This window comes from Balaenoptera physalus (genome assembly GCF_965194825.1).
Source record: "Balaenoptera physalus genome assembly, chromosome: 3".
Taxonomy (NCBI): Eukaryota; Metazoa; Chordata; class Mammalia; order Artiodactyla; family Balaenopteridae; genus Balaenoptera; species Balaenoptera physalus.
The window spans coordinates 15,522,663-15,547,141 of NC_138890.1; the positions used below are offsets into that span (position 1 = coordinate 15,522,663).

At 46.6% G+C, this 24,479-nt stretch overlaps 1 protein-coding gene across 1 annotated transcript; it reads right to left on the reverse strand.

The window, feature by feature from the left end:
• Positions 1-14: 14 nt before the first annotated feature.
• On the reverse strand, positions 15-22,593 carry SLC1A6 (solute carrier family 1 member 6). The gene is made up of 11 exons (XM_082457714.1): positions 21,829-22,593; positions 20,576-21,530; positions 14,998-15,209; positions 14,061-14,198; positions 12,339-12,543; positions 11,518-11,560; positions 10,751-11,094; positions 7,315-7,548; positions 5,779-5,973; positions 1,740-1,874; positions 15-585 (listed from the first exon to the last, which is right to left on the reverse strand). The coding sequence occupies exons 3-11, from the start codon at positions 15,200-15,202 to the stop codon at positions 390-392; spliced, it is 1,695 nt and encodes a 564-aa protein (XP_082313840.1). The 5' UTR covers positions 15,203-15,209; positions 20,576-21,530; positions 21,829-22,593; the 3' UTR covers positions 15-389.
• Positions 22,594-24,479: the final 1,886 nt, after the last annotated feature.

Consider the following 24,479-nt stretch of genomic DNA (forward strand, 5'->3'; position numbering starts at 1 on the left):
AGGGACTCCCGACACAGAGGCCATGGATATTGTTTTATTATGAGAAATAGTAGTTTTCCTTTACCTTTGTGGAGTTCCACCACTCCTTGAGAAAATGAGGAACGTGAGCTCATCGCTCACCTTGTGGAACCTGAAGCTCCCCTTACCCCCAATCCCAGGGAAAACATCTCCTCCCCTGCCTTGCTCATCACCCTCCCACAAATTCTCAGCATATGCCCAGAGAGAAACAGAGCCCTTGGACATCTTTCATCCCTGCTCTTTTATCTGTTTCCCCCAGACGCGCTGGAAAGAACATGTGTGTTCAGTGCACAGTCACTCATGCAGTGGTCTTCCCCAGGAACCCCCTCCCCAGCCCCCTTCCCTCCTCTAGGCGGCAGAGCTGGGGGCTCTCACATGGCACTCTCGTTGCCTCCCCGTCCCCTGGACGCCCCCTTCTCTTGTGCCATGAGAGACTTGTAGGGCTTCCCCAGGCTGGGGAGGGTGAGTTCAGCTTCCTGCAGCTCCAGCTCCCGCTGAGACAAATGCTCAATGACGGCTGCTCCAATAGAGTCCCCCAGCACATTGGTCATGGTGCGAAGTCGATCACTGGAGGGGGCGGGGTGGGGAGAGACAAGCCACCGTTAATCAAGGTTTGAAGAGCTCCACAGAGAAGAGGGTGCAGCAGCCAGGAGCTCCTTGTGCCTAGAAGTTGGGGTTCACATTCCAGCCTAACTAACACAGGGTGGACCAAGCTCTGATATGCTCACATTTGATATTAGCAATGCAATTCTTTTTTTAAAAAAATGTAAACGTCTGATATAGAAAATTAGGGGTTATGAGCTGAACAGCATACAGGATGAGGAAGGTCACCACTGTGAGAAAACAAGGCCAGACTGAAGACCATCTAACTGAGACTCAGATCCAGGTGACAGCTCCCAAGTGGGGACAAAAGTCCAGATTTTTATATGTAAACCTCCTATTTTTAAAATTATTTATTTATTTATATATTTATGGCTGTGTTGGGTCTTCGTTTCTGTGCGAGGGCTTTCTCTAGTTGTGGCAAGCGGGGGCCACTCTTCATCACGGTGCGCGGGCCTCTCACTATCGCGGCCTCTCTTGTTGCGGAGCACAGGCTCCAGATGCGCAGGCTCAGTAATTGTGGCTCACGGGCCCAGTTGCTCCGTGGCATGTGGGATCCTCCCAGACCAGGGCTCGAACCCGTGTCCCCTGCATTGGCAGGCAGATTCTCAACCACTGCGCCACCAGGGAAGCCCTCCTATTTTTAAAAGTTGAGGGAATTCCCTGGTGGTCCAGTGGTTAGGAGTCAGCGCTTTTACTGCCGAAGGTGCAGGTTCGATCCCTGGTCGGGGAACTATGATCCCTCGAGCCACACAGCGTGGCCAAAAATAAATAAATAAATAATTAAAAAATTAAAGTTGAGAATTTTTTTAAAATTTGCAAGCCAGCTCTGCCCCCAAGGATCACCTTTTTTGGTGACTTCTACATAAAACAGGTACAGCAGGGCTTTTCTGGATAATGGGGTAAAGACCCCATTGCTTACCTCCTCCCTGCCCTACTTCCCAAGGTTAACTCTATAGAATTTGGGATCCACATGGCTTGGGATATTCCCCCAGGCCACCTTTTCATTCTAAAATTCTAGAACTCTGTCCTTGCTGGAATAAGAGCCCATGTGTTGGGAGTGCTGCAGGGAAAGCGGAGGGTGCGAGGACAGATAGTACCAGAGTCGGAACAGCACTCACAGGAACCAGTCCACAGCTATGATGAGTGTGATGTCTTCAGTGGGCAGGCCGACCGACGTGAGCACAATGACCATGGTGACCAGACCTGCCTGGGGGATGCCAGCAGCCCCAACGCTGGCTGCTGTAGCCGTGATACTGCACGTGGAGAGAGAACACAGCGAGGCAGGAGGAGGGAAGGGAGAGATGAGGCAGTGTCAGAAGAGACACAAAAGAAGGGAAGGGGTCAGTTCCCCAGGGCGTCTTAAATCAAATTCCCCAAAATAAAGAGCAAATCCAAAGCAACTTTCATTGAATGCCAATGCAGTTATGTTCCCTCGTCCTTTGTTGGGATCTGGTTAGACGTCCACCCAATGATAGAGGTTTTAAATAATTCAGATTGCAGATGCAAGAGTAAGGATTTAACCAGCTGCTTCTGGGGACTGGAAGAGGGCAGAAGAATCAACCTGGGCAGCAGCCGTAAAGCAGAAGCTTGAGTTCCCCATGTGCACATATGCTAGAAGTAGGTAGGTCAGTATAGACAGGTCCAGCTGCTAGGAACAGAACTCTGGAAGGTGGGCCAAATTTAGAGTGACAAGAAGAAATTGTCTATGGTGCTGAGTGAATTTTAAAAAATTAGACATTTACACATATAAGGTTTTGGAAAACTAAAAGGTAAAACACACAGAAAATGAAAGAGATGGTGATCCACCATCAAGTAGAGGGTCAGACTGGATCACAAGTAGGCTAGATTTTAGCTCCTGCATCAATTCGGATGTCTAGCATGGTGTGCTAAGAAGAATTATAAAACCACTGGGCTTGCCAGGGAAGGTGTTAGGGCCCTGAGGTTGACGCTCCCCCTCCCTGGTGGCTTCTGAAGCCCTTTCCCAAATTCTATAGTCGTGAACATAGAGCTACTCAAGATGCTTAACACAGATGATGTCTCTTACAGAACGGTGATTGAGCAAACATTTGGGCTCACGAACAGGGAATGGACTTTGGGGTCCAGCAGATTTTATTCGTCAGCTGTACACCCTTGGACATAACTCAGAGCCTATATTCCCTCATCTATAGAATGGTAGACATATACCTACCTTGAGGGGTTATTATGAGCAGTAAAATACAACAGTGCTTTGAGAACAGGGCCCCAAGAAGGGTCATTATTACTATTATTCTAAGTGAGAGAGAATATCTCTTCCAAGTGCTGGCCCTGGCATAAACAGTGATCTGTGCATGCCCTTGGGAGGCAGGCATCATGCTCTCAATGGAATGATAAGATCCAGCTAATTCCACCTGGATCCAATAATCCAACTCAAACCTTTTTAAGTTTAGATTCGGTCCAAACTAGGAATCCCCAACCATCCAATCACAATCTGTCACTAAATTCTGAAGCAATTACCTGATGGGTCTCAAGCTGGCCATTGCCACCGAGCTCTTTGCATAGATTAGAAGCTAGAAGTGATGCTCAGTTCCCCGATCCATTTAAGAACACCCCTCAAAAGTCCTTACCCTTTTTGATGACTTCTCTACTCCCCAGAATGTGAAAGCTCCCCATGAAAAGTGCTCACTGCAATGTTTGGGACCCTAAGCTAGACAAACAAACAAACCAAAACGTGTTCCTTTGAAATTATCTTCATGTCATCTTCACTGCATCCTTGGTTTCCCCTAGAAAAGGCTTCTCATACCACAGCCTTCTGTTGTAAAGGCAAGGAAGATTGTTTGAAGAAAGACTCAGAGGCGATCTCTGGGTTGTGTGGTAACAAGGTAGCTGGGACTTCCTCTACCCATAGTAGAAGGGACTTCACATGGGCTCAACATCTCACAGAACCTCCAGATGCTATCAGCCATAGTGCCCAGATTTAAGCTGTATCCCTGAATGTCCCTAAGCCATTGGGACCCAAGTTCAGACTGTTTTCCTTATCTGCAGAGTGGTCTCTCAGAGCCCCTATAAAAAGAGAGAGCACTCCATCCTGCTGCTGACCCCAGTTATCAGTATCTCCAGCCAAGCCAGCTTTGTACTATACTGCATGACATTGTGGTACCTGCCTTTATCCACAATCCCTATGTAGCCAAGAGGGGCAGAGAGCTGTTAGGGAGGGTAGGATGCCCCATTAAAGAGCATGGGCCCTGGAGTCCAGTTTCCCTGAGATCATTAGCATTCTAGGTCTAAGGTCTTTATTTTTATAATATGTGAGAGACATCAGCATGCCTTCATACGCTATAGAGAAAGGTCAAGTAGAGGCAGTGGAGTTGAAAATGCAAGTAAGCAATGGAATAGCTGACAGAGTTAGAAGATAGGAGGGATGAGATTTGGGGAATTGTAGAGGAATGAGTTTTGAATAGAGCAACAGATCCATGTTTAAACTGAGATCAGGGGAAAGAAAGCATGGATGGATGCAGACCACAATAAATTTGAGTTGTGGGAGCAGAAAGTTGGGTCCATTCACACCCAGCAGCCTCAGTGACACCCCTGAGGTATAAGGCAATATGATCTTTTACACGGAAGAAAATTGGAGAAAGGAGCTGGAAGATAAATAGAGTGAAGATTTGGAATGAAGGATGGATAATGGTGCCACCATATAACTGGGTGGTTTGTCAACCCTGGATGCACAGTAGTATCACCTGGGCAGTTTTCACAAACATACCAATGCCTATACCCTACCCCCACCATAACAAAGTCAGAGCCTCAGGGAGTAGGTGGTCTTGGGTAATGCTAATGTGTAGCCAAGACTTTGAATCACTGATATAAAGGGATTTCTGAGTGGAAATACACTTAGCTGATAATGTAATGCGTCATCTTGTAGTGGTCACTGCAGTAATCACCACAGTGGGTAGATTTTTCTCTAGCTGGGTTCAGACACCTTGACATACAAATAGATAAAGTGGTTGGTTGAAATCCCCAATGTTGAGGATTTGGAAAGACTAAGGGGTAAGGATGTCAAAGACGCTCTCAAGAAAATGAAAGAATGAAGCGCCATACTCTCTGGTCTGGAAGCTCATGGTTCCAAGTGTGGTCCCTAGACCAGCAGCAACAGCATCCCCTCTGAACTTGTTAGAAATGCAGAATCTCAAGCCCCAACCCAGACCCACTGAATCAGAATCTGCTTTTGAACAAGACTCCCAAGTGATTAGTATGCACATAAAAGAAGTTTGAGAGGCACTAAACTAAAACACAAAAAGGGAAAGTGAAACCATAATGGAGGGAATGAGAGGAGTTGAAGAAGCAAAAATTTTCATCGAATTAAAGAAAATACGTAGGGGAAGTAAAGTAAGAGGATGGAGAGATTGGAGACTGTGGCCATGATGCACGTACTCGAGATGTCAGAGCGGGCTAAGCAGAGGCAAAGTCCAGGACATGGCCCCAAGGGTAGGTGGCTGGAATTCCAAAGGTCAGCGAACTTTGAAAAGAAGATGATGGAAGAGTCACCTGTTTGGATGTTGAAATTATTCAGGGAGAGGCTAAGAAAATGGAAAGAAAAAGAAAGCTATACAGCATCAGCTGAGTTAGATAACCCTTCTCTGGATTCCCAAAACTCTTACGCTACCCATAATAAGCAGATAATCTTTTTTTTATTTGGCAAGGGCAGTAATGGAACTATGCATAGGACATCATGAGATGTCATTCAAAGAGCCCACGCTTGTAAAATATTTAATGCTGTGTATGGCACATAGCAAGTGTTTTATAAATGTTGGCCATCATCATCATCACCACTATCACCATCACCACCCTTATCACCCCCATCGCTACCATCACCACTATCAGCACCATCAACATCATCACCACTATCACCTCCGTAATCTACATCATCATCACCAACACCGTCATCATCATCATCATCATCATCATCATCATCAGTGTGTCTTTTTCCTTCATTAGACTGGATCTTCCCTGAGTTCAGGAACCATGTCTTATTTTTTCCTGCACGCCTCAACACATCCCCCTTCCAACATCCAAAGTCTCCCTTTACTTCTTGCTGTGACTCCTTCCCTTCCAACACCCCCAGCCAAGCTAATGACTTCTTAGGTCTCAGCTGTTGGCAGGTCCCACCCAAGGCCAACTCACCTGATAGTTGTGATCTGACCCAGGTTGAGCTCGTAGTTGTTGACTTGAGCAATGAAGATGGCAGCCAGGGCCTCATAGAGGGCAGTGCCATCCATGTTGACGGTGGCCCCCACAGGCAGCACAAACCTGGTGATGCGGCGGTCCACACCCAGGCCCTCCTCCAGACAGCGGAAAGTGATGGGCAGTGTCGCCGAGCTGGGAGAGAGAACCCCAAGGGCTGAGAATAAGTGGTGGCAATGGGTCAAGGGAGGGCTCCCCCTGAGAACACTGGGAGGCAAAGTGGGATCTAGAGCAAGGGGAAGATGGCAGGTGTCTAACATTTCAGAGGCTGAAGACTGTGCGTGGGGGAGAGGAACTCCTCATGACACAGAGAGCACACAGCAATGAGGTCCCCCAGGCTGAAGGTCTCTGGACCCACCTAAAGCCAATAGCTGAGGGCTACTTACTAGACACTAGTTCATGTCACCAGTTCACTCTAACTATCCACTCCCAGAAAGGAGGCAAAGGGCCTTCTGAGCTCCCACACCTCAGGGCTAAGAGAGGGGTATTACAGAAGACTCCTCTTCCCCACTTCCCATGTTTATTCAGGGAGTGACCTCACCTACACTAACCTTCTAGGTCTCTGTCCCCACTTGGGATCAGCTGGTCCATAAAACATGTGCTCTGTCTGGTCAGCTTTATATCATGCAGTGAGAATCCTGGACCCACAAAGGGGATCTTTGTGTGTCCATGCCTGTGGCAACCTGGTGAGTTTAATTCTGGGGTACAATGGCACCAATTCTCCATGGCCACAGATCAAAAGGCACATTCTCCAATAGGTGTTACAAGCAATAAAAATGATACTTTTCTTCTGTCTGGTTGGCTCTAGTGATACCTCTCAGATTGTTTTGAATTTGATTGATGGTGGAGAGGGGAGCTCTTTATGAACCCCCTGAAACCACAAAAAAGAAGGAAGCCAAGGGAGCTCCCAGAGGCCATCTCAAGGGGAGATGAGACCCTATGAGGTAGAAAATGACTGAGATCATGAGGCATGTTGGACCCTTTGTCTTAACCTCAAAATTTGCAGCTGGTTCTCCCTCCATATTAAATAGAGAAACAGGGACTTCCCTGGTGGTCCAGTGGCTAGGACTCCATGCTCCCAATGCAGGGGGCCTGGGTTCGATCCCTAGCCAGGGAACTGAATCCCACATGCCGCAACTAAAAAGATCCCGCATGCTACACCGACGATCCCACACGCGGCAACGAAGATCCTACATGCTGCAACTAAGATCCAGCGCAGCCAAATAAATAAATCTTTTAAAAATAAACAAATAAATAGAGAAACAGAAAAGGAGGGAAAGGGGTTAGGAGAGGCAGCCCAGGACAAAGATCAGTGCCCAGGTGTTGAGCCACCTGGAGACCTTCAAGAGCACCTGACATTACTATACAACCCAGATGAGGTTCTATAGTGGCAGAGAGGGCAGGACTCCTAAGAGAGCCTGTGAAAGGCAAAGAGTGAACCTAGGAGGGTACCAGTGGTGAGGAGCAAGGCCATACCTGGAAGACGTGCCCATGGCAGTGATGAGGGCCTGCAGTATTCCCCCAATGAAGGGGAAAGGATTCCGATGGGTGATGAGGAAGTAGATGAGAGGCAGGATGCCACCGGCATGAAGGAACAAACCCACGATGACAGTCAGGGTGTACATGCCCAGCTGACCCCCCAGGACGGCCATGTCTTCCATCTCTAGGATCTTGCCAGCAATCAGGAACAGGATGCCCACAGGTGCATACCTGGGCCAAGCCAGACACCTGTCAGGCCTCCCTCATGACCTCCCCTACAAGCCTGGAGCTAGCATCCCCCAGGCTTTGCCGACATAGACCCTGGAGCCAGGCAACATCCCCCATACAGCACCCTACCCCACTCCAACCTTCCCCACACAATAACAAATGGGGCTGGGTCCCACAAATAAATCCCACCTTTTCTTCCTGCTTCCCTACAGCTCGCCCTCAGAGAGCAGAAGAGCTTCTACAACTCCAATATATGCATTCTTATAAGGTGTCTCCTTCACCCACCCCCCGACTCAAATCCCCCCAGATAATCACTGTCCTCAGGGTTTTTTCCCTAGACATTGCCCAGACACTCCCTATCTCTGGCCTTCTAACGTCCCTTATTCACTTCCCCCAACTCTTTTCTCTACATTTGTAACTGTATGCCCCTATTCTCTTTCCTATAAGTGCATATTCTCACTCATTCACCAGCCCTAAGTTATTTCACCTGGATTTCCCACAGACGTCTTAAACAACCTGTCTTAAATATTATACGATATTGCTTATGTGTGGAATCTAAAAAAAAATTGTACAAATGAACCTATTTACAAAACAGAAATTGAGTCACAGCTGTAGAAAACAAACTTACGGATACCAAGGGGGAAAGGTGGGGGAGGGATAAATTGGGAGATTGGGATTGACATATACACACTATAGATAAAATAGATAACTAATAAGAACCTACTGTAGAGCACAGGGAGCTCTATTCAATATTCTGTAATGACTTATACAGAATAAAATCTGAAAAAGAGTGGATATATGTATGTATATATAACTGACTCACTTTGCTGTATAGCAGAAGCTAACACAACATTGTAAATCAACTACACTCCAATAAAAAATTAATTATAAACAACCTGTCTTATTAAATTATCTGTTCACTCACTCAACAAATATCCATTGAGCACCTACTCTGTTCCAGTAACATGGTCCCTGCCCTCATGGTGCTTATATCCTAATGGGGGAACTATGCAATACACAGAGAAATATGTCATTAAAAACTTCAGGTGGTGATAACTACAAAAGAGAATCAGTGAGTGGGGTTGTAAGAATGAGTGGTCAGGGAGGGCTTCTCTGAAGAGGTGACATTTATGCTGATACCTGAATGATGAAAAGGAACCATGCATATTTGAGGGGAAAGCATTGCAGGCACAGTTCAAAGACCTTGAGATGGATGTGAGCTAGGAGTATTGGAGGAGCAGAAAGAAGACCAGTATAGCTGGAGCAGTGAGAAGAGTAGAGAAGACAGATGAAGCAAGTTCATAGGGGGCTCACCTGTTTTCCCCTCACACCAGCCCATTGCTTAGTTTTGTGAGTTTCTGCCAGTGATGCCATAATTCACCCATCACCAGGCTTCCTTTGTTATTTCTCTCTCTTTAGAAATTGAAGTCTACACTTGGTCATTGTCATGGGGGATGTACTGGAGGAGGTGAGGACCGCTTGGGGAGTTGGTACAACAGCTTAGGTCAGAAATGATGAGACCCAAGATGAGGTTGTGGGAATGAGGATACAGAGAACTCCTCCAGCCACATCTGTATTCCCCAAGCTGGGCTCGAGGTTAGCCCTGGTGGGTGGTTGCTGAGTTGTCTCCAACTCTAGACCTACCTCTGTGAATAATCTGTAAACTCCTTTCTCAAATCCCTCACCTCCATCCTTCCTTTCTCACACTCTGCAAAATTCCTCAACTCTGGATCAATTGCACATGACTTCTTTCCTCCTGTACTCGGCTACCTGGCACATACGGATATTCTCCCAAACATGCCAATGACATTGCTATAAACTCACGGTTCCCAATTCAGTTGAGCTTTCAATATTCCTTTTCAATCTTCTTGCTCGTCCTTGATAAGCTTCCCCTCCCAATCCCCTCAGCTGCTTTCCCAAGCTCTCAACTTAGCCTCTAGCCCCCCCCCCAACTTTCAAATTATTTGGGATGATGTACAAAGTCTTCTCCAATTTGGGAAGACAGCCTCGTTAACATCTTCCACCACCACTCCCAAGGTATGCTCCCACCTTCTTGAACTCCTCACCATTCTCCAAACAACTCAGGTTCTTTCAAGCTTTGCATGGTCTATTCCCTCTGCTTGAAGTGCCTCTCCCTTCTTCCTGTCCTGTTGGATTCCTACTCACCTTTCAAGACCCAACTAAGAGGTGGACGTCTCCATGACTTCCTCCTCACCTTCCCAGACAGAGTTCACTGCATATCCCTCATTGGCTGCTTACTTATCCATATTCCCTATACTTTTTTAATGTCTCTTGACTCTAGAACCTTCCATCTTGTATTATATTTATCTAATATGTGTCTGTCTCCTCCAAGACTTTGAAAGCTCTTTGAGGACAAGGACTGAATTCAATGTATCTCTGTATTCCAGAGTTCAAAACAAAGTCAGCCTGGGAAAATGTCTGCTGAAAGAGTGAAGGGATTTAAAGAATGAATGAATGAATGCGTCAATTAAGGAATAATCAGTGAGCAGATAAATGAGTGAGAAAAATGAGCAAATGAGACATGAATGATGGGTGAGTGAATGAATGAGTGGGTTAAGCAAATGGATGAATGAATACAAGGTATATTTAACTGAGTGAATGAGAGAATAACAAATGTAGAGGTGAACAAGTGAGTCAAAGAATGAGTCCAAATGAATAGATGACTTGGTGAGTAAATCAATCAATCAAAGAATTAACTAATGCATGGATGAGTTTGTGAATGAATTTATGAGTGAATGAATGTATGAATGAGTGAATTAACCAATACACAGAAAAATGAACAAATGAATGGGAAAATGAATGAACCAATTCATGGAAGACTGAAGATAGATAAATAAATGAATGGATAATTTGGCCAATCCATAGCAGAATGAGAAGATGAATAGATAAATGATGGAGTGAATGAACAATGCACAGAAGCTTGAGTACAAATGAATAAATGAGTGAATAAATAGATGAACAAGGGAGTGAATGAGTGAATAAATCATTGCACAAAGGTATGAAGGAATGAGTGAGTGAATGAGCGAGGGTGTGAATTAACCAATACATATATAAATGACTTTGGCCAAGTGGTCCCAACAACCACTTCAGGAGCTGCCCCACAGCCTGACTTTCCAGCCCTGACAACACCCTTCTGTGTGCCATCACCACCACCACCCCGCCCCTGTCACAGCCCAGCACTCACCAGATAATGATGCCCACCAGCCTCATAATAGCCTCATTGAGGCTGTCGAAGAAATCCCGCAGGACTCGGCCCTTGTGTTTCATGCCACCGATGACCAGCCCAAAGGCCACCGAGAAGACCACAAGGCCCAGGGCGTTGATGCCATTGGCTGAGCCAGGCACAGGCACAGTCTCCTCAAAGCTCAGCACCTCCTGCAAGGTGCCCATGGCCCGTGTGACATTTTCCAAGAGGCTGCTTCCGTTCTCCATTGAGGATAAAGGAGGCATGGAGGTGCCCAGCTCAGATCCATTATCTGTCCTCACAATGGTCCTGGTTACCAACCTCGTGCTGTACTGCGTCTTAAACTGAAATAAGGAGATATTGGGCCATAGACGAATGCATAGAAAATTGAGTGCATAAACAGGTTAATGAGGGCGTGAACAACCAATGAATGGAAGAATGAGTATAGATTCTGCATTTTTCACAAGCTCCCTGGGCAATGCTCTGACAGGTTTTGGGGTCTGTCTCTTCAACTGTCTATGATCAGAAGCCTTGGTTCCTCCTCCATTACCATCCCCAGGCAGCCTTTGACCTAAGTCCTTCTCTCTAACCTTGCCTTGATCACCACACCAATAGGAAGCACATTCTTTCTTTCAGACTCTTCCAAAAGCCCCTGGGCAATGCTCTGTCAGGTCCTTCTTCCCCCCTCATTCCTGGACCATTCACTCAGCAGCAAGCTCCCCCAACCCTCCAAACCTCCTTGATCAGACTATGTACTTCCCCCTGACCTGTTTGAAGCAGGCCTCCACAAGGTTGGGCGGAAACATATTTCTGCAGAAAAATATCAGATGAATGAACGTGGTTAGACCTTAGAAGAGAATCTAGACTGATAACAGTAATAATAACTGCAATGGCAACGATAATAATAGCAGCCAACATCTGAAAACCGATCTAAGTGCCTTACCTGTGTGATCTGATTTAAACACCACAATAATCCTAAAAATGAGTGTTATTGATGTCCCCATTTTACATACAAAGAAACCAACGCACAAAGAACTTATGTAAGTTACCCAAAGCCACACAACTCCTAAGGGGTACAGATGGACCTCAAATTCAGGCCTGTCTGAGCCCTTTGGTAGGACCCTATGCCACCTCAGGGACTTCAATTCACACACAGTGATGTCTCCAAAAAAAAAAATATGGAAAGCTCCTGAACTCTTCCAACGCTAGGTTCCCCCCAAGTCAGTGACTAGGGTAGAACTATGACCAGCCTTGATTCTGGCAGGCAAAATCTTGCTACTTTAATAGAATCATTCACCTTCCAATGGATCTTGGGAACACCAGACAAATACCATTTGTCCTGAGCCCATCTCAAGATGCTGCGACTATAGCCTCCCTAGCCTACGGGTCAAAAGATCATATCCTAGGAGTAAGTTGCTCTCAGAGGATTTGTGCAAGGCTCCAGGACAGAAAATAGGTACCAAAAAAACTAGTCCCAACTTGGGTGTTGCATTTCCAGGTTGGATTAGCCTGTCCCCTTTGTCTCCCCTTGAGTATAGGTTGTTACATGTAGGGCTGGAATTCCCATCAAAATTAGAAAGGACGTCACCTGACCAGGTCCATGAAGGCATCGGCCGTGGGAATGGTCTCGATCCGGCCCTCTCGGTGCAGCCCCTCCTTGGAGCCCTTCCCAGGATGGATGATGGTGACCATGAGGATGCCGATGAAGACCGCGATGACGGTGGTCACCATGTAGTATACAGCTGCCCGCATACCCATCCGCCCTGTCGCCTTGTTATCCAAGGACGCCATACCTGGAGGACAGGTGGTGCAGCCCGAGCAGCCCCATCCACACCCCACCACCCACTCTCCCATCCATTTGCTCCACACTCCCCACACTGCTACAACCATTCCACCAAGCATCCCTCCTCCTTTGCCCCACGCCACATCGCCATCCTCCAACTCCCATTCTATGTTCCAAATACACCTTCCACTCTATCCTTTATCCCAAGCACCACTTCCCTAACCTTCCCTCTATTCCAAGCCAACATTTTCAACCCCCACTCCATCCTCTATTCACCCCTATTTTGCACCATAACCTCATCTGCATTGCTCTCTTCATCCTCCTATCCACCCCAAAATCACACCTCCCTCCAACCCAGCTCACTATACACTATCTGTAGTAGATACTTTTGGTCCCCTATCAAGACACCCTTTACCATGCTGATACACCTATCCTTCCACAGCTGAGCGTTTTGGCTGCTAACAACTCATGCTGCCCCCTTCTCTTGAGGGCTGCCCTCAGCAGAACAGGAGCTTACTCACCCACAAAGTCCCCATGGGAGACCTACAGCCAATGACTGATTGGTCCAGGGATTCAAAAGGTCAGCTCCTTTGATTTAGACAGTGGCAGAGTTGTGGAGAACAATTCTGTAGTGTTGCACATTCTCCAGAGTTCCCCGTGGGATCAGGCTGAGAGGCCAACCTTCTTCTGTACCCACATTTCTACTTAGCTTCTTTCCCCATCCCATCCTGCTCACCTCACTTCCTCATAGGTTTCTCTTGAGAGCTACCCCTCAATAAATCACTTGTGCAAATAGCCCCTTCTCAGTCTCTGCTTCTAAGGAAACCCAACCCAAGAAATCATTCTTCCATCCCTTTATCTTCGTACCCATCCCCAAATCTGGAGATTGGCAATCAACCACCCATGGGCCAAATCTGGCCCGTTGCCTGTTTTTGTAAATAAAGTTTTATTGGAACACTGTCATGCCCATTTGTTTACATACTAATCTGCTGCCGCTTTTGCACTACAACAGAATTGAAGAGTTGCAACAGAGACCACATGGTCCTTGAAGCTGAAAATGTTTTCTACCTGGCCCTTTACAGAAAAAGTTTGCCAACCCCTGCATAGGCCATCCATACTTCCACCGCCCCCCTTCACCCACCACCCTGTCACCTCTATCTCAAACACCTTCATCCACGTCCCACCCCATTACCTTCCACACCACATCCCAGCTACCTCCCCTGGCTGCCCCACAACAGCCTTCCTTTCATCTGTGGGTGATACTAAGCCCCTCTCAGGCTGTAATTTTACCTCCAAGGAAAAGTACAGGAAAGCTACTGAGATAAGTATTGCAGATCATCTGGGTTCTGGAACCCAGGTCTGATTGGGATCAGGGCTTTGGCCAAAGACTCAGAGCTACGTGCATGCTCCATGTTTGAGGTCCTGAGTTGGGGAGGTGGTCCCATGCTTGGAACAGCCATGGCTCCAGGTTTGAGCTTGGACTCTGGGATGTGTCTTGGAGGCCAACACTGGCCTGGGCTCTCTCACCTGTGACCAGGCTGGAGACAATGAGTGGCAGCACCAGCATCTGCAGCATCCTCATGAGAAGCTCTCCAGGGAAAGAGAAGTACTTGATCTGGCGATAGCTGAGCTGGTACGGGCGCAGGGCAAAGGCCAGGCTGACCCCTAGGGCCAAAATGAGGGGTCTGTAGAGTTGAATTTGGTCACTGAGTCCCAAGCAGGGGCCATCCATCCATCCCAAGAAGGGCGTGTGTGTGGGTAGAGGTGAAAGAAAGAGAGAAACATTCTATGAGTGTGCGAGTTTGTGTGTACATTGTGGAATGTATGAATTTATGTGTTACTATGTTGATATGTGTGTCAATGTCTGCACACATTCATGTGTACATATGCACACATATGTGATAGTGTGTACTCACTTGTGCACATGTATCTGTGCCTGTATATGAGGGTCCATGTATATGAGATGCACATGTTTTTCCTAAGTCACACAGGTGTGACTTGTGTGTGTATGTTACTGTTTTCAAGCATGGGGGTACACATGTATTCAAGCTCTTAAGTGTGCCAGTGTGTGTGCAGAGGAATGCATGTGTGTGTGAACGTATTTATAAGTTCTAGTATATGTGTGCAAGTGTGTGTTTATTTTTTTGCACCTGTATGTTTTGTGCATGTATAAAAACATGTTCATGTTTGTGTGTGTTTGTATGCAGAAAGTGTGCGTTTGTATGGTGTACACTTATGCCTGTATATACACATGCATATAGACGTGACATTGTGTGTACCCACAGATGTGTTTGCAAGAATGTATACCTGTTTGTGTGAGCGCGTCCTGGGGAGGGGGCATTGTGGACGTGGGCACCTGTGCAGGTGAGAAGAAGTAAGTGGAGGGAAGAAATATGCTGTGCGGGGAACTTCCCTCAAGCCCTCGCCCTCCAGGGGCAGAGCCCGCCCCTCCCAGACGACTCACCAATGACCACGGCGCTGACGGTCAGCAAGATGAAGGCGTTCCGGCGCAGGAAGCGCAGCACGTGCTCAAGCGTCATGGTTTGCAGGCGCAAGCGCGTTCGCAGCGCTCTCTGCTGCAGGCCGTCCAGCAGCCGCTGCAGCCCGCCCACCCGGCCCAGCCGCTGGCCACTCTCCCGCAGAAACAAGCTGTTGCCATGGCTGCTCATCGTCAACCTGCGGGGTACAAAGGGGCCCGGGCCTGGTGAGGGGCCGGACAGAAGGTGGATGTGGGAAGAGTGGAAAGGTGGAAGAAGCTGGTGATGAACTCAGAGAGAGTCCAAACAGCAGGGGAGGGGCGGTGTCGGTCTGTTGGGGTGTGCCTGCGCTGGGCCACCTGAGAACACTGCCAGGGGTTCAAGGGTCACGTCCTGGCAGAAAAAGATCAAGGTCTCCAGAATCACTCCCAGGCATGGCTGGGAAGAGACAGAGAAGTAGGTCACAATATAATGGACGTTTTTTGCCATTCTCTAACTCCAGCCACCTCCTTATTTCACGAGGTCATCACAAGTAATTGAGAGCTGACCCAGCTCACAAACCAGACTCACAAATCTTCGCTGAGCATCAACTTCACTCAGAGCCTTAAACAAGGCACTCTGTGCTTAGCCCGCCAAATGAATACAGTTTGGTGTCTAGCCTGGAGGTGCCACCAAATGGGCTTTCCACAACGACAGAATCAGCAGGTGCCTGGCGAACAGTTCGTGCCCAATAAATGCAGCTGCTCTGTGTGAATGCCCAAGTGAGCAACAGGGAGAGGGAGAGTCCCATGGGATGGAAATGGTGATAATTCTTGATCCCAGCACCTCCTCAGGATCCATTTTTGAAGAAAAATGTGATGTTCACAGTCACTCTGGGGTGCCAGGCACTGTTTCCCAAACTTCAGACTCTTTACATTCAGCCATATCCATGTCACCTTATTTACTTACCTAAATAAATGTAATCTAAACTGGAAACTTTAGATCATTACTTGAAATGCTTATTATATCTTAATACACATTAAATAAAATGCATATAAGAAATAAAACTTGCCTATCCTTTTACCAACTAAACACCTTACATGTATAGGGCAGCTTGGAAATTGTGAGGAACATTTGCCTTCATGAGTCTGAGGAAAATTTGCCTTCGTGGCCCCTTCCTCCATTAAAATATATATTAAAATTATATTTGGTATAATTTGGTATGCCAAATTGGTATAAAAAGGAATATATTATTTTGGAACTAGATCAAGGTGATTGTTGTACAATGTTGCAAAGGAACTAAATGCCACTGAATGCCACTTTAAAATGGTTGGTTTTCTGTTGTGTAAATTTCACCCCAATTTTTTAGATGAGAACAGTAATATTACATATTAAAACATTTTCTTTGACTTGAAAGTTAAATTCTTTATTCTGATTTTAAAAGAAGCAAAAATGTTTGCATGGGTGTCCCTAAAAGTATCGTGGGCCCTGGGCACCTCCTATTCCAGAAAGATAAGCAGGCTTACCTATACTGATCTCACAGCAAAATTTGGCAGCACCCCTCTTGTAGGCATACTGGAAATTCTGTTATCCCTATAGATTCATCCCCAGGCAAAAGGCTGACCACTACAGTTGGCATTGCCCGGGCTCCCTTGCCCTTTCAGTCTGGCCAGTGGAAAACAGCAGGAGAATGGACGGTGGGAGGAGATGTAGGTGGAGCATTCTCTCAGCTCCCCCTGCCAGGCCCCTGTTTGGCATTGACTGTATTCCTCTACCTAAGGCCACAGCTCCCACTGAACAATCCTCTGCAGCTCTTGGCCACGTGGACATCTTCTTTGGAAAAATGACTATTTAGTTCCTCTGCCCATTTTTCAATCAGATTGTTTATGACTTTTGTTATTGAGTTGTATGAGATCTTTATATATTTTGGATATTAACCCTTTATCCAATATATGGTCTGCAAAATTTTTCTACCATTCTGTAGGTTGGCTTTTCATTTTGTTGTTTCTTTTGCTGTGCAGAAGCTTTTAAGTTTGATGTAGTCACACTTGATTTTTGCTTTTGTTGTTTGTGCTTTTGGTGTCATATCAAAAAAAAAAAAAAAATCAGTGCTGGGACCAAAGTTGAGCAGCTTCTACCTTACATTTTCCTCTAGCAGTTTTATGGTGTCAGGCCTTATGTTTATGACTTGTATCCACTTCAAGTTAATTTTTGTGAGTGGTGTAAGATAGGGGTCTGATTTCAATATTCTTCATTTGTTTATCCAGTTTCCCAACATCATTTGTTAAAGAGACTATCCTTTCCCCATTGAGTGTTCTTGGCTCCCTTGACATGATAGAGGTGCTACTGCTACAATGGAGATCACATTACAATATATCAATATATCAAAACAACATGGTGTACACCTTAAAGTTACACAATGTTATATATCATTGTGTTAACTGTGTTAATATGTATTATAATTAAAAAATAAAGACAATCCTTTGTTACAGCCACAGCTCTCCCCAAGTCCCCCTCTTGCTCCCTCCCTGCAGCTCCCCGACTCTTGCAGATCTCTGAGTGCTGCGCCAACTTTACTGGTTTAACCCTGTAAATAGTCCTTAATTTTCAATTCCCCTTTTTGAGTGTGCTCTCTGCTTCCCGACAGATACACTAGATTCATCTAACTCCTAGAAAAAACTCTCCAAGCCACAGAAAGACAGTAAATATTGTATCCTGTGCTGGACTGTGCCTATTTGGGTTGCCTGGGATGGCTGTACAGGTAAGGAGAACTTGGCCTCCCCAAGCTCCTCTCTGAGGTATCAGGGCTTCAGATACCTCTCCTTGCCACCAACCCCCTCCCAAGCCCTAACCCCAACCCCAGTGCCTGAATCCATCCAGATCAGGCAGGGAGTCTTTCAGAGACAGACCAGTAGGTAGTTCCCTGAACTTTTTTTTGGCTGCTGCTGGCTGAGCAGCTACTTTTCTGAGATCATTATCTTTCTCATCCTCTTTCGCCTTCCCCATATCCCAAGAATGCGGTATCTGCCTCAGCTTTCCAGGTCCTGCTTCCTCCAGCTCTAAGCCCTGGTTCCCAGTGTCAAACCCCAGTTGGGGTCCTGCTTCAAAGGATCTGTCACTTGAAACCATGATGGTTTTTTTTCAGCTGGCTGTGAAAAATCCCGGACAGGAGACCACAGACTACATAGGAAATGTGTAATTATTCCCTCATCTCTTAAGATGTATGTTCCCAGTCACCAAGAAATAGCATGAAGCTGCCCATGGGTCCCAAGGGAGTGTTCAGCTGAGATCCAAACTAGTCACAAAAACTCCAGAGCTAGTTTTGTCTATTTCCTATCTCTTCCTTACAAAAAATGGTACAGTATAGAGCAGAGATGTACAAGCCATAGTCCAAGGACCAATTCTGGCCCGCTGCTTGCTTTTGTAAATAAAGTTTTATAGGCACATAGCCATACTCATTCTTTATGTACTGTCTACAGCTACTATTGTGCTACAACTGCTGAGTTGAGTTGTTGGAACAGAGATTTTATGGGTCTCCGTACAATCTCTCTGGCCCTTTACTGAAAAATTTTGGAGGTCCCTGGCCTAGAGGAAGAGCGTACATGAGCTCTTTGTTTCAAATCCCACTCCACCTTTCAGGAACTGGTCACTTTCTGTGTGGCTTTGATGGCCCAATTCACGCGACACTTAGAACAGAACCTAGTGAGCATGAAATAGATGACAACCAAGGTTAATAAAAAGCAGAAATCCAACAGACACATGACTGAGGACTGAGGAAAATGTTGACAAGGGAGAGGGTCTTCCCATCAACCTTGCTCGGTCCTGACTGCATTACTTGCCAAGCAATACTTGAACTTGTTTTCCCAGGATCTTGGCCTCCACTTGGCCGCTTCTCAGTCTCTCTTGGACCCCCGGGGGCCTTCTCCCCTCACCCTGTGTTCTCTCTTTTCTAGTCTTTCCTGGTCCTAGGCCTTCTCTTGGCCCTGCTTCTTAGGCTTCCTACTCAGGAAACAGCCCTTCGAGTGTTCCAGGATCTTCAGGCATTCAAGGACAGGTCCCCCACCTGGTTTTCACAACCTCCAGACTCTTAGATTTGATGAGAGGGGCATCTCTCAGAGCCAGGGGCAAAAAGGAAGGAAATCCTACATTCTAAAGCTGAAGCAACCTACAGTGGGCAAACAAGGTTCCTTTCCATACATTTTATCTCAATATTCTGCTAGCCTGAGGAGTGAGTGAAGGGAGGGAAAGACAAGGAGGAAATCACATACATCACACACCACATACACACACTTGAACACACAACCTCACACACCTCTTGTGTACAACTGACATATACACAACTGCACACAGACACACAGTCTCACACACACAGAACTGTTCAACATACAACCCACACACTTTCAGAAATACAACTCCAAGTATTATGCTAAGTGAAATAAGTCAGACAGAGAAAGACAAACACTGTATGATATCACTTATACGTAGGAGCTAGCAAATACAACAAACTAGTGAATATAACAAAAAAGAAACAGACTCACAGGTATAGAGGACAAACTAGTGGTTGCCAGTGGGGAGAGGGAAGGGGGGAGGGGCAACTTAGGGGTAGGGGGTTAAGAGGTACAAACTATTATGTATAAAATAAGCTACAAGAATATATTGTACAGCACAGGGAATATAGCCAATATTTTATAATAACTATAAATGGAGTACAACCTTTAAAAATTGTGTGCACACCTGTAACTTACATAATATTGTACATCAACTATACTTCAATTAAAAAAAAAATGCAACTCCATTCATGCAGCGTCAGTCATACAATTCCTACACACACAAACACACACACACTTGACACATTCATGAATGCCGTCAGACACAAAACCCCACACCCCTCCTCAGACACACAACCCCATACATACACACCTTCACGTCCTTGCACAACACCCCTTGTAAATGAAACTCCATACGGGCATTTGCAGAAATGCCATTCCTACACACACAACTTGGGACACAAAACTTCAGACATCCAAATTCCTTCCCTCATTTAAACATTCAGCCCCACCCACCTCTTTGGGAAGGCAACCCTACTCATAAGTTCAGTCTCACACACACACACAAACACACACACCATCACCACCCCACACACAACTTCGGACCCAGCCCCCCGCCCCCCCGCAGCGATGGCCAAAGTCTGTCACAACCAGGTCCCTCCGGAGTTGGAGGAATAAGCCCCAGATAGGGAAGGGAACCAAGCCCTGGAAAGGGACCAGGCATCAGGCAGAGATGGAAACCTGCCCACCAGTAGAGGCCAGGGATAGAGGGACAGGATGAGAAGGAAGGCAGATGGGCAGGGAGAATCTGGGGTAACTAAGGCGATAGGAAACTGATCAGGGCTACGGGGAGGTGAGCGGAGGTTACGACTCTAAGAGTCAGGGAGCAGCTGAGACAATGAGCAGCCGAGAGATGGGAACGTGGGCGCAGGGGGCGCCCCACCCGCCCGACCCCGGGGTAGGCCAAGCCGGCCTCGGATCGCGCCTGCCCTGAACCTCAGAGCCCCCGCCCTCGAGGAGCCGTGGTGTTCCCACTCACCAGGGCCAGGAGCTGCGGGGGCGGCCTGCCCGCGTGTCCGCCTACGCGCTGCGCCGGGAGGCAGAAGCCGGAGCCCAGAGAAGCGCCCGGCCAGGGCAGCGGGGACCCGCCAGAGACCGCGCAGCGCCGGCTCCAGGACCAAAAGGCCGAGGTACCCGCGCGGAGCCGCGACGCGCTGTGCAGCGAGTGGGATCGGCGCCAGCCCCCTGCGTTCACGTGGGTGTGGGGGCCCCGGGTCGCTGGAGGTGTGGGGGGGGGCGGGATCCCCTCCGGGATGCCCCCAGCCTCCCCCGCGCCCAGCCCTGGCTCAGCTGCAGCTCGGGAGAAAGGGCGCCGCCTGTTTGGGGAGGGAGGGGATCCTGGGGTAGGCGGGGTGGTTGGCCTCTCTCTCGTCTAGCCCCCGCCCCCCAGCTCAGAGCCGCGCCTCCGAGCCCCAGCCTCCCGCCGCCTCCTGAGCCCTCCCGAGGCCAGAACATCCCTGGAGAGCGCGGGGACCAGGCCCTGGCACCGCTGGGTCCAAGCCCGCATCCTCAGCGGAGGTCTGGGGAAGGCGCGGGCGTGAGCGTCCGAGTGAGAGCAGCCTCTGCGTGGGCTCGGCTGGCCCTCTTCTCCCTCGGGGTGCACGTTCCATCCTTGGCCACTTGGCCGCTGTGTGAGCTTGGGCCAGCCCCTCTCCCTCTCTGTGCCTGGTCTCCTCGTTTAAACAACGGAGATGACTCTGCCGACCCCACAGAAAATTAAAGCTGAGAAAATTGAAGTGCGTGAGCATGCAAATCCTCCCTGCAGCGTGAAGCATTGTGCAACTGGGAGGCAAACCATTGCTGTTAGTATTGTAATTAATATTCTTCTTTGCACTCTTTAGGATACACCGGGCAATGTTGATTTTGCTTTTCTTCCCAAATGGCACTGACTTGGCTGTTTCCAATATCTCCTACCTCTCCTGAAAACTAATTGCCTTTTTGTTTTAATTTATTTATTTATTTTTGGCTGTGTTGGGTCTTCGTTTCTGTGCGAGGGCTTTCTCTAGTTGTGGCAAGCGGGGGCCACTCTTCATCGCGGTGCGCGGGTCTCTCACTGTCGCGGCCTCTCTTGTTGCGGAGCACGGGCTCCAGACGCGCAGGCTCAGTAGTTGTGGCTCACGGGCTTAGTTGCTCCGCGGCATGTGGGATCTTCCCAGACCAGGGCTCGAACCCGTGTCCCCTGCATTGGCAGGCAGATTCTCAACCACTGCGCCACCAGGGAAGCCCAATTGCCATTTTTAAGAGCTGAGCACAGAGCATGGCATGTGATTAAAAACCCAATACATGTTTGCTATTATCGTTGTTATTGAGCAATTGTTGACGGCAACTTCCTAGTCTAGGCAGGCTCTTTTACTCATATTTAATCTACACACCCCTGTGCAGTAGATATCATTACCCTCATTTGCAGATGAGGGGACAGGCTCTCAGAGAGGTTCAGTAACTTGACCAAGGTCACACAGCCAGGGAGCAGCCACCCCGATTCCAATTCTTTGTGCATACAGCCCCCACTCTCCTTCTTGACACAATACCTTCTAGATAAGCAGTTCTCAAACTTAGCTGTACCTTAGAATCACCAGGGGAGCCTTTAAAAATCCTGATAGCCAGGTGGCACCCCAGGCCAATCTCATCAGCTTCCCTGGGCGAGGGGCTCAGGCATATTTCACTGCTCCTCAAATGATTTCAATGTCTGGCTGAAGTTGAACCCCTGCCCTAGATGTCAGGTTCTCCTGGGCCACACCTGCAACTCCTCCCTGAAACCTTCACACTCCCTCTGTTTCAGTCACCAGCTGTGCACAGATGATTCCGCATCCTTTCCTGAGCCTCGAGCTGCCCCTGAGGTCCTGGTTCATACAGTCATTCACTCCACGCATATTTATTGTTCATCCACCCATTATGCTCCAAGCTGTGCTGGGGCTGGAAGACAGAGCACTCCTTGCTCTTCCGCACAAAATAATAAGAAGAAACACCCGTGGTTCTCCAACTACTGGGTCTTGAAACCCCTTTACACTCTAAATAATAGGGGAAATGTTTGGGGGGGTGAAGGGATATGGGAACTCTGCACTATCTTTTCAATCTTTCTGTAAATCTAAAACTATTCTAAGAAATTGTGTCTATTGGTTAAAAAAAATCATGGAGGGGGAAAAAATGATGATGGCGGACTCGAAAGAGTTTTTGTCTGTGTAAGTTATACCTATTAATCTTTATTGGAAATGAAAACTGAGAAAGTATTTCAATATTTGTTGATTCATTTTAGCATAATAATAAATTCATGACATGTTAACATAAATAGCAGATTTTTATGAAAATAACTATATTTTCCAAACCAAGAAAAAAATTATTAGAAGAGTGGCAACGTTTTACACTTTTACAAATTGCTTAATGACTAGCTTAATAAAAAGAAAGCAAGATTCTCATACAGTTGATCCTCCGTATGTGAGGATCCCATATTTGCAAATTCACCTACTTGCTAAAATTTATCTGTGACCCCAAAATAGACACCCATGGCACTTTTGTGGTCATTAGCAGACATGCTCAGCATGGTAAAAAATTTGAACTGGTTGATATGCTAAGGTCAAGTTTCCAGCTAAGGTCAAACAAGGCAACCCCCTACCTTCTTGTTTCAGGTGTCATTCTGTAAAAAATATCCTTTCCACGGTCTGTTTAATGCTGCATTTTTCCCATTTTTGTGCTTTTTTTGTTGATTTTGCTGTTTGAAGTGGCCCCAGACACAGTGCTGAAGTGCTGTCTGATGTTCTTTAGCACAGGAAGACTGTGCTGTGCCTTATGGAAGAAATCCATGTGTTAGATAAGCTTCATTCAGGCATGAGTTACAGGGCTGTTGGCTGTGAATTCAACGTTAATGAATCAACAATATATATTAAATAAGGAGTCTCTAAACAGAAACACCCAGACAGGTGGTTGGAAAAGACAGGAATATTTTAAGCAGCTTTTTCAGTTATCGTGGCTATTCTTTGAGACTACACCAAAACCTGACACGTTTTAAAGGATAGTTGCAAAGTGGAATCTGAAACTGTCAGTGAACCTTTAGTATTCTATTAACATTAAAATCTATTGAGTGCATCTTTTTAAACATCATTCACTAGTCATCTGAAAAAGATTAGTTCCTGAATTACACAGATCATCCAAATATTAACACATTTCATTATTCAATATCAAAAAGTAGTATTTGTTAGTATGACCACTGATCTCATCAGAAAAGTCTTTAAGGGTTGGCAAGCCGTCAAGATTGCAGTAGTAAATATAAGTTTTTCAAAATTCTAATTTTCACTTAAAAGTCCAAATTTTATCATTGACAACAAATACCATCAGCTGTTTTCCTTGAAGTGACAGACCCATTTCTTTCATTTTTGTGAAAATGTCTGCCAAATACCCATATTGGAATAACTGAGGTTTGTCTAAAAATGGTATTCCGTGAAAAAAGTGGCTTGTTCAGCTTGCAATTCAAATAATCACACAAGTGTTTTTTTCCTGGGAACAGCTACCACGGTACTTCAACATGAAACAAAAATGCTTTATGCATACTTCTCATTTCATCATATTGGATATTAAAAAGACATGAAGTGGTACGGCCACTTTGGAAGACATTTTGGCAATTTCTTACAAAACTAAACATACTTTTCCTATATGGTCCAGTAATTGCACTCCATGCTATTTGCCCAAAGGAGTTGAAAACTTATGTCCACACAAAACCTACACATGGATGTTTATAGCAGCTTTATTCATAATTACCAAAACCTGGAAGCAACCAAGATGTCCTTGAGTAGGTGAATAGATAAACTGTGGAACATCCAGACAACGGAATATTGTTCAAAGTTACAAAGAAATGAGGTATCAAGCTATGAAAAGACATGGAGGAATCTTAA